The following is a 13,303-nucleotide window of genomic DNA, read 5'->3' on the forward strand; positions in this document are numbered from 1 at the left end:
GTGTACAGGGGGTTACGAGAGGCGATTAACACCACGTGACCAGCTGCCGATCAGCAGTCGTGAGCTTGCACGTTCTTCTGGCGTGTTTAATATTCCGCTCGTCCCTCGTGAGGGTATCGCACTGTTGAAGCGGCGCTGCGAGCAGCTGCGACCCAAAATGTATCAGAACCGCTCACGGCGCGTGCACAATCCTGCATCAACACCGCTTGCCTGCTATTTCCCTAATAACACACGTTGTTCGTTTTAATTTCTACACGATTTTTTACTCACAAAGATTGTCAAGAAAGCGTGTTTGTCGTGTTCATGTCAAATTAAACTGATCACAAGACAAAGATTTACTTTATTTATTTCGTTTTCCTCATCCAACCCCCGTAAATCCCTGTGTGTCCTCCTGCAGCACTCCCGGAGATCAACAGGCAAAACAAAAAAGTCTGACGTGTTGAGTAAAAACTGCTATTTTTAGCATATTTTTAGGGCCGACGTGCTGCTACCAGACATACAGTGTGAGCAGTCAGGTCGCATGCGAGAACTGGGTCGTACAGTGTGAGCACATGACTCGTGAGATCTGCCCTGCGAGGAAGTCGTGTTTGAGCTGAAGCTGAGTGCTACGAGTGAAAAAGTCGCACAGTGTACGCCCGGCTTTAGGATTCCCCTGGAGGAGCTGGCCGAAGAAGCTGGGGAGAGGGAAGTCTGGGCCTCTCTGCTTAGGCTACTGCCCCTGCAACCCGACTGCGGATAAGCGGCTGAAAATGGATGGATGGATGTTATATTACAGTCATTTGCTCAAATCAATCAAATTCATTTTTTCCTCATGTATGTACACACAGCACCCCAAATTGACAGAAAACCACATAATTTATGAAATGTTTGCAGATTTATTCTAAAAGTAAAACTGAAATATCATATTCTCCTAAATATTCAGACCCTTTGGTCAGTATTTAGTAGAAGCGCCACTTTGAGTTAATACAGCCATGAATTTTCTGGGTAAAGATGAAACAAGTTCCTTACACCTGGATTTGGGGATCCTCTGCCATTCTTGCAGATTCTCTCCAGTTCTGTCAGGTTGAATGGTGAATGTTGGTGGACAGCCATTTATAGGTCTCTCCAGAGATGCTCAATTGGGTTTAAGTCAGGGCTGTTACTTATGGGTAATACCCTTGCCCGAGGTCCGCATTGCTGCGGACTTGGGTGAAGTGCAGATTAAGGGTGCAATGGGGGTGTGGTCAACTGATCAGAGGGAAGTGTTATGAGGCAAATCCCCGGAGCAAGGCCGGTGGGGTAGGTTTCAATAGTCATCCCCATGATCAGAATGAAAGAATGAAGCATTGGATCGTAGAAGTTTTCATCTTCTCTGACCCATACCTATTCAAAACTCCAGAGTCGATGTTTGCTGCTGTATTGTATTTTTTGCTGGACAGTCACTCTGTAATACAACAATATTAAGATTTTAAACGACAGAAACGGACCGATTTGGACATAAATCTATTTCCACATTTATTGCCTTTTGTGTTCTACGCTGCCAGCAGATGTCACTCGTTTTATTGGCTTCAAATGGTTCACAACACGGAAAAATTTCAAATCATTTGCTTCATATTGGTTCAATGGTTTGGAAAGCTTTGATTTCTCCAACACTACCAGTAACATCCAAAAAAAAAAAAGTCTTACCAAAATGTCAACCAAACACTTTATTTGAGACCAGCCAAGCCCTGGCCTCCCACAGGAAACTGGCAGTTACCAGGCAAACAGCTGGGCCACAGCGAGCTTGGTGGTAACGCATTCTCATCCTTTTCATTATTTCAGCTGCACTTGTCTGCTTTCAATTCAAGTTATGAATGGTTATTGTAATGTTCCATGTTTTGTTAGTAAAAACATTTGAACACAAAACAAAAAACTATGCAATTCTAAATAAAGTTTTGGTGGCAATAAAGCTTGAACCCTGACTTCAGTCAGAGGTTTTAGTGCTGGGGGGCCCAGGAGACTGAGCTCCTGCAGCTCCACTCCTGAACAGCAGGAGAAGCTCTACACTAACACCTGCTGGCAGCATCGAGCTGTAGAAGAAGAACCTACCTGTCACGTGGTTCTATCCTATCACAGTGCGCAGATGCACGTCAAGCGCGGATCTGCGGCTGTAAGCGAGCGAACTCAGACCACCAGGCTGGGAAACGACAGGTTGAGACGGAAAAGGAGACTGCGCAAGCGGGTGAAGGTCTGTGACTTGGCAGGTAAGACCGGGAACCGGAAGACTGGGCCGGAGTGTTTGCCCACCAAGTCGTTAGTAGCGGGGCGGAGCGGTAGGCCTGCTGCGGCGGGTCACAGTCAGCCCACCAAACTACTTCAATAAACGGCTTGTTCAAAGTGTTCGCGCCACAGAAAGCGCGTGTGCTAGCGGTTTAGCAGGTTTAGGTATCATCTGACCCATTCTGAGTACCTGTGGGCCAACCTGATACCCACTGAGTCTGCCGGAACCAAGTCCAGACTTTGGATTTCAGCGGGCCCGTTACCGGCAGTTCGAGCAGAACTAACGCAACAAGTGACAGCGGAGCGGAGAAGCCTCAGACAGCCGATCCGAGCCTGCCGAACCGAAGCTGGTGGACCGTTTTGGTAACCAGGTTAACGGTAAACTAGCAGCTGGCGGGTTAACCAGTTAAAGGAAGTGAAGACGTGTCCGTGTCAATAACGTTGTTGAAGGTGAAAACAAAACCGTCTGACTCCAGACCACGTTAGACCAAGTCCTGATGAAGAACCGCAACTTCACGCTGTTGCTGGGTTACCTGGTTGTTTTATAGAAACTGGTTTTTGGGTCCGTCAGTCTGTACTAAGCTAACACACAGGTTCTCCAGACCGATGGAACATCTCGGTTAGGAAAGTCTCATCATGTAAGGTTGTGTAGACGATCACAGCCTTGGGCAGGGGTATGCGATTCCGGGCCTGGAGGACCGGTGTCCAGCACTTTTTATGCCTGGTTCATGCTTCTCCGTCAGCTCTGCAAGGGACAGACACGCACGGATTGACGGAAGCGTTTTGCTCTTACTTCTCCTTCTCCTGGAGAGTGTTGCAAAACAATTGCCCGGCAGGACCACAGAGGGCGTAGCGCTGTTCTGTGGTATCCTGTCATGTATCCGGTCCAAGATGGTGTGTTTTTATTTTGTTGTTTTTTATATAAAATACTTTTTAACACGGACAAATTTGTCTCTCATTCTCCTCCACTTCTTCATGCGCTCGCCACCTCTAACCCCACGTTTCCTGTCATTTCCGTCCACAAATAAAACGCTTGCTGCGCATCTTTTAACTCCTCGAGTCACGGGGGAATTAAACGTTCATATTTTAGAGTTTTTTCGCGAGGTATTCTTCAAGCTTCTCAGTGTCTGCCGGACACGGCAGCAAGCAGTTTTAACCTGCTTCAACACACCTGGGGCCTCATTTATCAAGCTTGCTTACGCACAAAACGGGTCGGAAAATAGGGTTGTCACGGTATGAAAATTTAACCTCACGGTTATTGTGACCAAAATTATCACGGTTTTCGGTATTTTCGCGGTATTTTTTAAACGGTGTTGCATATGTTCAGAAAGCATTGATAGTCGTGTTCTACACAAACTGAAATAGTTTTGAAAAGGTTTAACAGAGTTTATTAAACCTAAAATAACACAAAGCCTTAGCAAAAGTGCAACTTTTCACAAGTAAAGGAACAAATAGCTTATTTTTCTGGAACATGTTACAGTAGTCAGTGCAGGTTTAAATTATACAAATCCAAACATTCAAAACATAAACAATATGTAAACAAATCAAAGAAACACCACTTGTTTTCTCATATACTTGTTTTCTTCATTATCAAAATGAAAATCTAAAACTCCAGTCCACACTTGACTTGAGCACTGTACAAGTCAACCTTAAAAAAATATATGTATTTAAAATAAATAGCCACTTTAAACAAATTACTAAAATAACTACTACACTATGTAATCAAATCCAAATGTTCAAGTATAAATGGCATTGAATAAGTAAACAAATCAATGACAAGGAACTAATTGTATATTTCTCTTCATCATCAACAAATGAGATGCTTCATCTAGCAACAGGGTGTCCGTGACACGGTTTAAATGCTGCCAGAGGACGCTGCGCCTGCAGTCTATAGTGACTCGTTGCATTCTCCCTCAACCAAAAGTCCTCACGTCATGCATTTCAGCTAAAATGCTAATGTTAACTTACCTTGCACCGGCTGTAGAGACGTGGGTGATCGTCACACAGATGTGCCATTAGATTCGAAGTGTTACCTTCTGCAGACACTTGTTTCCTGCACATTCTGCAAACGGGATAGCAGTCTTCTATTAACTGTCCCTCAGCATTTTTCAGAAATCCCAAATATGCCCATACTTCCGATTTAGTCTTCTTTGAGGGCGGATGGATGTCCTGGGCGCTGCCGTCTCCTCCTTCGGCCATTATTTCAGCTTCAAAGTTTTGGTGCCGTTGCAAACTAAAAAGTGCGTGTGCGCGCCGCGGGAACTTCAGCTGAAGCGACGGTGGCTGGTAAGGGTCATCGCGCCGAAACCGCGGCCACGGTAAACCCACCGAGATAATATAGTTTTTTAAAAACTGGACGGTTATTTTTATTGTCAACTTTTTTACCGGGGTTTACCGCTATACCAGTTACCGTGACAACCCTAGTAAGCAACTTTCCACGCAAACTTTGGGATTTATGAAAGAAAACTTAGCAGAAAAATGTGCGCAACTTTAAGTTGACTAAGGACCTGGCTTACTCACATTTTGGACATGGAGAGCACCTGCAGCGCTGCTGCTGCTAAGGATACAATTATGAAATCCTGCAGCATTATCACTAGTACTGCTTTGTTTTCACACAGAATAAGACCCCCCACACGCACACACACGTGTGCGCACACACTCGCATGCGCACACACACACGCGCGCACCCACACACACAGTCTGAAGCACAGAATACAGAATGCAGAATATCAGCAGGGGGACTGATTAAGACAGAATGTCATGCGTCTGTGACAGTGTCCTGTCACTGTGACCCAATTGATCATGCGCCCTGGCTAGTTGTACAGGGGAAATCTCTGTTTGGGTGACTGGTAAGTGCGCATGACTTTCGCCCGAGAGTCTGGGGATCGAATCCCGATTGGACCATTTTTTTATATCCGCCACAGATCTCTCTGAAGAATTCACAACATTGACGGCTTCAGCAACACTGTGCCACTTGGTGGATTTTCTCTTATTTGATTTGCAAAAGTACTTCCTTTCATTTCTCCACCTCACCCACAGGTACCTCAATTCCTGCTTCTGTGAAATAGCGCTTCCTTGATTTGCCTTGATCTACAGTCACCATGTCATTGGCGGAGTGCTGCAACAACCGGCTTATGTATATGCATGAGATCCACAAGGCACTTTGCATTGACTATTTATGGCAGTAAGTGGGCGTGGTGAGGGCGGGACGTGACTAAAATGCAGCTGAGAAACATTCTCGTTAGTCTCCGATTTATGAAGCGGAGATTGCACGCAGTTGTGCGTACTCCATGTTTGATAGATCACAATCCTACTTGGCGTAAGTACATTTTTTTTGCTGAGCTTAAGTACGGTTTTGGAAAAGATTCTACGCAATGTTTGATAAATGAGACCCCAGATCTCAATCAGCAGGTGATTAACAGGCTTCTGCAAAGCCTGATGAGCTGCTGCAGGTTATTCAACCACTCAGTCAAGCGTGTTGGAGCAGAGAAACCACTAAAACGTGCTGGCCCTCCAGGACCAAAGTTAAATACCCCTGGCCTAGGGAGGCAGCTTCCCTCCACAGGTCTGTTGAGTCCAAAATGAAAACTGAATGAATTAGAATCAGATGCTTTTCTGTTTTTTTTTTTGGTTGATTCATACTAGAGATACACTCGTAAGAAAATGTGGGCCGATATGTAACAATGATACTGGCAACTATACTTAGCTCAGTTATACATATACCCTGATGTCTGATGTCTGCTCTCGTCTCCATAGCAACCATGGTGGGCGAACGCCGCAACGGGAACCTGCTGGTCCAGCTCAGCCCCAGGCTACAGGCATATCCCGAGGAGCTGATCCGCCAGCGCCGCACCCACGACGGACAAACGGAGTACCTCATTCGCTGGTGCCTGGTTACCATTGAAGATGGGTCCGTCTCTGGGGGCGGAGCAAGCGAGTCGAGTGGAGCGGGCAGTGCCGGCTCAGGGGTGGGTGGATCCAGTGGCTCCACCTCTGGAGAAACCAAACCGGAGAACATCTTGATGTGGATGTCAATGGAGGATGTGTATGCTAATTGCCCCACCCTTCTTGGCAAGAGGAAAACAGACTCACAGCGCCCCCTCCAGCAGGAGAAGTTGCAGGAAGGCGAGGTGGCAGATGGGAGCCAGAGGAGCGGAGGCGAGTTTCCAACAGACGTGACCTTTGATGAGGTAGAGCTGTTGGACATGAAGCAGGATGTGATGAACCTGGTGTGTCGAGCCAGGAAACAGATGGCTAAGAAGAGTGACTTCTCCATCAACATCATGCACACCATCCACGTGCTGAGCGCTTATGCCAGTATCGGCTCACTTGTAGGTGTCTTCAAGGAGACTGGTGCCCTCAACCTGCTGATGGAGTTGCTGTGCAACAAGGAGACGCAGACGAGACGCAGCGCCGGCAAGATGCTGCGGGCGCTCGCCTCACATGATGCAGGTAAAAAATTAATTAGCACTGTTGCCTTCAGGGTCCCCTAGAAAACTCAAATCCTTAAACTCATGTTTAAAAAAAAACCTGTGTCACAGCTGAGTAGAAAAACCACACCACCCTGTTGTGTGGTTAGACCACCCTATGCCGTGGAACATCAGCTGTTTCTTTAACTACTCTTGTTGAGTCTTAGGGTTCTGTTCCCAGTTTTTCTAGTTCCTGCTTACGTAGCTGGGGTATGAGTAGGGCTGGACGATACGGAAAAAATCATATTGATAAAAAAAATCGTATCAGTCGATGTCAGTAATTATTGAAAATGCTATGAAAAATGTAGTAAAGTTTTAAGTGCAGCCCTGGCCATTTTTTGTCGTTACCTTTTGATAAAACAAGTTGGTTGCATTACCAGACTTGGTTTTTATTGATACTCTGTAAATGTTGCAAACCATTGTTTGGTTTTGTCAGACTTGTAAGAGTGAAAATATCGCCACACTGGTGAACTACTGTAACCTTTGTGGGATAATTTCTTCCAACTCTTTGCTGCAACATCTTGTTAAGGTCACATAGCTGTAGGGTTGGGCATCGTTTGATTTTAAACGATTCCGATTCCAATTCCTCGTTTCGATTCCAGTTCTTATGGATTCCCGATTCCGATTCTTTGAAGACATGATATGTTTTACATGAGCCACCTAACCACAGGTCCTACTTGATGAAATATTCTTAACTTCAACATGAATTTTAACTCTATGAACAACAACATCACCTTCATTTAGACAAAAACATGTTTTGGAGAAAAAAGAAAAAGGCTTGCAGCACAACCAGTGTGTTTGTTTCTGACCACAACCAAAGTCTGGAAGAAGCCTCTGGGATGAGAGGCTAAATGTCTCCAACATATCCAGAAACGTCCAGCTGTTTTCAGCTAACACTCTCAGGATGATCATGTCCAGGATGCCTGAGAACTACACCTCCATGCTGCAGCAGCATTCAGTCAGAACAGAAAGTGAAACTTAAATGTAGCTGCTGTCAGTAACAATCTAACAGATTTTAAACATTAAAACTCTCAACAGAAATAGTTCAGAAAGGAAATTAAAATGTTCACAGCTTTGTGTGTGATTTATTATTATTATTATTATTATAATTATTTATTGTGGCAGAAGCTGGTGTGGTCCACCACAGAGAAGCTGCTCTAGCATGATGACTTTAATTAGTCTGCAGGCTATTGTTCAGCCTTCTGACGCTCACGTGTCTGACTGCTGACGCTCCGTGTGTGTTTTTATTTCTGCAGTGAGACAAACTCACCTCACACCGTCCAGAGTTTGTTCTTTAAGCTTCTATTAAATCCACCGTGTTGACGTATTTCAGCAAGTTTCCTCTACACTGCAGGAGTAAAAGTTAACATTACGGAGTAAAAGTTCGGCAGACACATTTATATTTGGCTGCTGTGCACCGGGTGTGGGAGGGGGGACTCGGTGCTGCACACAGACAGCTGGTGTGATCAGCTCTGAAAAGCGTTGATCACAATTTGCAGATCACGTTTATTTTTCACGGAGATCGGCCGCGGATTCCTCTTTCGTCGGCACACTAGGAATCGAAATAAAAAACGTTGAGCGATTCTGGGAAAAATGAACATTTGGAACCGGTTCCAATCGATGCTCGATTCTCGATGACCAACCCTACATGGCTATCTGTTTAGGTTTGAAAGGGGGGGGGGGCTTGGTGACAGAGCATGCTTGGGTCTGTGTTTTGGTTGGTTGGGTGTAAGTAGGGCTGGGCAATAAATCAAAAATGTATCGTTATCAAAATTTCTGACTCTTATCGTGATGTCTTTAAAGCACTCAACGACCTGGCATCTCCCTATCGCTCTGACCTGCTCACTCCCTATGTACCCATGCGCACGTTGAAATCTGCTGACCTGCTGCTTTGCACTCCCTGGATGCATTACAAATCACAGGGTGAAGGAGTATTTGTACATGCTGCCCCATAGCTGTGGAACTCTACGCATTATAGTTCGACAGGCTCCATCATTGGCGGTTTTTAAATCTCGTTTAATAGAGGTGCTGAAAAAAATCGATTCAAGTCTGAATCGGGATTCTTGTTTATAAAGATTCAGAATCGATTCCAGGAACTCAAATGTTTGGCATGTTACAGGTTTGAGATGCACTTTTGTATAGTTTTTTTTGGTCTTTGTTAGGAGAGTTAGTGCTCTGTTTACTTTTGTGGTCCCATAAATTGGGACGATTTATTTTTTAATCTGCTGATAAGTGGGGACTAGAATGTAATTTTTTTTCCATACTCAGAAATTTGAGATATTCTCATATTTATTTTCTATGTTGATAAGTGAGGGCTAGGATTACTCATGTGTTTATTTGAAGTTATTGATAAATGAGAGAAAACCAAGCCCCCACAATGCGGCTCAAAAATTGTGCCCAACCGGAAGTACCAAAAGTTGCAGTTCCACCCTCATCCGCTGGGGGCTGGTGTCAGAAGCGAGCAAATCCTCATAAATACCAATTTCACAGCAGAAATAAACATGTTTACAGCCTGGTACCAAAACATGTTTTTTCGCCATCTCTTAACTAGACGGGTTGGGAAAGTGGCGTATTTCGGCGGTTTTGGCTTTCCATAAAGCAGCTGATAGTAACCGGGCTGACTCCAACACATGCCGGTGAACCAACCCACCATTAGCCCCAGGCTGCGGTTAGCTTCCAGCTAAAAGGCTACAGCACTCTCCTCCCAGTCCCACCCTGCTAAAGAGGGCCTGGAAAAGTTCCCCCACACATCAAAGTGATTTTTCCTTTATGAGCTTTTATAACCTTGTTAATCAGGAAAGTTGATTTGCTGCTGCACATAAACTGTCAGTCAGAAGCTCTGCTAGCCGGTTATTTTAGAGGAGCTAGTTCAATTTGTTAGCTTGTTATCAGAATCATAGTTGCAGTTTCATCATCTGAGCTGCTTTTTGAGATCCAGGTAAACTTGTTCAATTTGGGGTTAAAAACAAACATTTTCACATATTTTCCATGTAGTTTTTTTGCCAGTTCCTCTTCTGAAAGGTAGACGATTGTTTTTCTCTTTCCCTCAGAAAATCTTAATATTCTCCTAGTTTGGCCCAGCACAGTTCACTTCCCAATAGCAGCAACAGCCTTATATCATAACCACATAAGTGGAGAGAATGCTCAGTAGCAATGAGAGAATTTGCTGTTGCATTTAAGTGATGTTAACTATTATTTAACATTCAAACTTATTTTCTGATTTTTTTATTTATTCAGAAACCCTGGTAAGGGATGTTTTTCTGTATTTGGAGCATCAGAAAAGGTTTTATGGTGGAGGTGATGTTTTAAAGTCACTGAGAAACTGCATGCATGCAGTTTGTTGTTTTGCTGCTAATACAGTAGCAGGTGCAGCTGCATATTTTTGCAATAAAAATGTTATGTTGTAATGGAATTCATGCATTAGTTTTTGTTTGCTTTGAACCCAGAGCAGACGTCACACGCCAGACGACATCAACACTGCATACTTTAGTATTTGTTCATTTATCGTGAGTAATATCGATATCGCAATATTGAGCACTGTTATCGAATATCGCAGGTTTTCCTAGTATCGTGCAGCCCTACTTTTCAACATTGTTTAATGTAAAGTTTCCCTCAGTACAACGTTACAACAATCCAATGAGACTTAGCCTGGATTTGTGTTCTGAAGAGTTTAAACGCGTTTTAAAAAGAAACGTGTTACATGTTAAAATGCGGCTCCTGCTCAGCAATAAAACCACTAACGGGGTGAAAAATACCAATATGTCGGCACAGACGGACTACAGCTTCTGGATTAATTTTATACAAATTGTTTTATTAATTATCTTCTCTTGAAAGATCACTTTGAGGTACATGAGTGACCGGTCTGCGACCTGTGGTTGTGATTGGTTAAAGCAGCTCTCAGCTGTCTTAAAGCTTGTTTTATGCTTGACGCATTCACTTTCCGCGAGGTGATGCGGCTCGCGGATGGAACGCGCTTCACACCTCGCAGCTTTTATGGTTCGTGCGGCTCGTCTCTGCGGTGAGCCAATATTCTCCCAAACTGAACGGGGCAGCATGGAGCTCTACGGCATGCACCCAACACTACACCATAGTAGAAGTAGAAATTACTGTTTACAACATGGCATTTCAGCATTTTTTAACAGCGTCCTCGTCTTTTCCGACAGTTCGAGCTATTTCTCTCCAAGAATTATTAACAACATGTTGATCACGGTGATCTTTGAGAGCTGAATCATACAAATATCTGTATTTACAAACCTCTGCCATACTAGTTCTTGCCGGTCCGCCATGTTTTTCCGTGTCCGTCCGTCCGCGTGGTTAGAAATTTTCCGAGGTGCGTGTTGCGGAAATTCTGGGCCGTGAGGAGGCGCGGTGGAGGGGCGTGGTTGTTAAAATGAGGCAAAAATGACGCAACTTTTCCGCGCGGAGCCGTGCGGACCTCGCGGATGCGTCAAGCATAAACCAACCTTTAGGGTGGGCCTAACTGCAAGTGGGTGGGCCCAGGCCCGGTAGACCCACCCACAACGTCGCGGCTGCTGTGGCTCCAGTGTTTTCTTTACTGTGGGAAACTGGTAAAAATTGCTCTTTAATGGGGAAAGGTTGCCGACCCCTTATTTTAGTCCCTGCTCCGTTGAGGTACCTTGCAAGGATGAGTCAGGCCGGCATTGTGATTCTGGCCTCTGATTGGCTAGGGGGCGGAGTCACTGGTTGCTCTGGAGTTTTTCGCTTTCTGTTTCACTGCCTGCAGCCATTTCCTGGTTCAGAGTCTTGACATAAAACATTTTTCAGCTGAGTTGTGTTTCTGTGGAGCATTCAGGTTACTTTACTCTGTTTACTGATCACCCCATGTTCTTTTGTCACAAATAACCCCCCCACCTCCCCACCCCCCCGCGCGCGACTGACACGGCCCCCCTCCCCCCGCACCTACTTTCTGTCATGGAGCTGGCATGGGAATAAAACTACGCTCAGATGGGCTGATTCAAACCACGCTATAGAGCTGTTTTGGGCTGCGTAGCGTTCCCGTAAAACCACCTTAGGATGAGAGGCAAAATATCTTCAACATAACCAGAAGAGTCCAGCTGTTTTCACCTACAACTCTCAGGATGATCATGTCCAGGATGACACCTACATGCTGCAGCAACAATTCAGTCAAAAGGGAAAGTAAATCTTAAAGGCCCCATGTGTGAAATCCATTGAAATCATGATGAAAAAATGCGACTCTTTAGCGCCATGCAGTTCAGAGAAAGTATTGCAGCTACGGTGGCCCACTCATGAGTTAGGCTGCATAATCAATTTCGAACCTGTGTAGCCTAACTCACACAAAGCTTAAAACAAGCTACCTGATCTCTTTTAAAAAAAAGCATTAAACTCATGACTTTTATCAACCTACCAGTTCTGAAGGAAGCAAGCTATTTCTGATAGATCTTAAAGCTGTCACCATTCACACATGGAGGAAAGGTGACGTCAGCCGGGAGGTCAGGTGTTGTGAGAAATTGTGTTCCCCTGAAATATTCTGTCCCCCGTGTCGGGAGATCACACTTCTGGCTATTTTCACAACATTTGTGATCAACTTTTACAGGAAAATTATGTAAAGTAATGTAATAATGTTATGCTGGTGATTTTTTTTCTATATTTCCTCCTAAAAACAATAAAAAGACGGTAAAAACATTCTTGTGCACTCTTTTTCAGCTAGCTTATTTATCATTTTTGAAAGTTATGTAAAAGGATGTAATCTCACTCAGTTTAGCCATCTTTTATTTGAGGTACTTTAGTCCTCATAATGGACAATAAGTTCTGTGAATTTGGAAATATTTGCTCTTGACTGCCTAAGGGAAACCATTTCATATATTTCAGGGGAACATAATTTCCCACAACACCCCTTTCATGTGGATCACGGTGCCTCACTGTAAACAAACTGGCTACCTTCAGTCTACCTATCTACCTTCAATAATTCATTGCAATCAATTGTTTCTGATGAATGTGCTTCAGAGTACCGTATTTTCCGCACCATAAGGCGCTATTAAAAACCTTTGATCTTCCCCTGAACCGGCAGTGCGCCTTTTAATACAGATGCGCTTTTTGACCTGTGTGTGGTTCTGTCTCTGCAGGCAGCCGGGCCTATGTTCTCCTGTCTCTCAGTCAGCAGGATGGCATCGAGCAGCACATGGACTTTGACAACCGCTTCACTCTGCTGGAGCTGTTTGCTGAAACGACTTCCTCTGAAGAGCACGGCATTTCTTTTGACGGCATTCACTTGCCTCAGGTAAGTCCAGCACTGGTCTACAGCTCAAAACACCCTGGCCATGACTAGGTTTGCAATAATAAGAAATTGTAGTCATACTATTAGTCTGAGGAAAATATCATGGTTTCACAATTATGTTGGTTATTTTGCATTGATTAATTTCATAAATCCAGGTCAATAAAGGTTTTGAACTCCAGAAAATATCTGTTGCTGCTTTTCAGAGATACTGCTTAGAAAATGAAATGAAAGTGTTTTTTAAATGACAGATGAAAGCTTTTAAAATGTCCTTATTAGATCTTTTGTACATTCTTGCTGTGTTTGTCTTCAAATTCCATTTTTGGTTCTTTTTTAAACACAG

The 13,303-nt window shown here is 44.2% G+C and overlaps 1 protein-coding gene across 5 annotated transcripts in view; it reads left to right on the forward strand.

The window, feature by feature from the left end:
- The first annotated feature begins 2,064 nt into the window (after positions 1-2,064).
- The window catches only part of LOC107376413 (cullin-9), an 83,128-nt gene continuing 71,889 nt past the window's right edge, over positions 2,065-13,303 (forward strand). For all 5 annotated transcript variants that reach the window (XM_070542802.1, XM_070542804.1, XM_070542805.1 and 2 more), the window contains exons 1-3: positions 2,065-2,222; positions 5,995-6,690; positions 12,812-12,966. In XM_070542802.1, the coding sequence (XP_070398903.1) occupies positions 2,102-2,222; positions 5,995-6,690; positions 12,812-12,966 (972 nt within the window). In that variant the 5' untranslated portion in view covers positions 2,065-2,101. The remainder of the gene's footprint in view (positions 2,223-5,994; positions 6,691-12,811; positions 12,967-13,303) is intronic.

The sequence above is a fragment of the Nothobranchius furzeri genome, chromosome 12 (assembly GCF_043380555.1).
Source record: "Nothobranchius furzeri strain GRZ-AD chromosome 12, NfurGRZ-RIMD1, whole genome shotgun sequence".
NCBI lineage: Eukaryota > Metazoa > Chordata > Actinopteri > Cyprinodontiformes > Nothobranchiidae > Nothobranchius > Nothobranchius furzeri.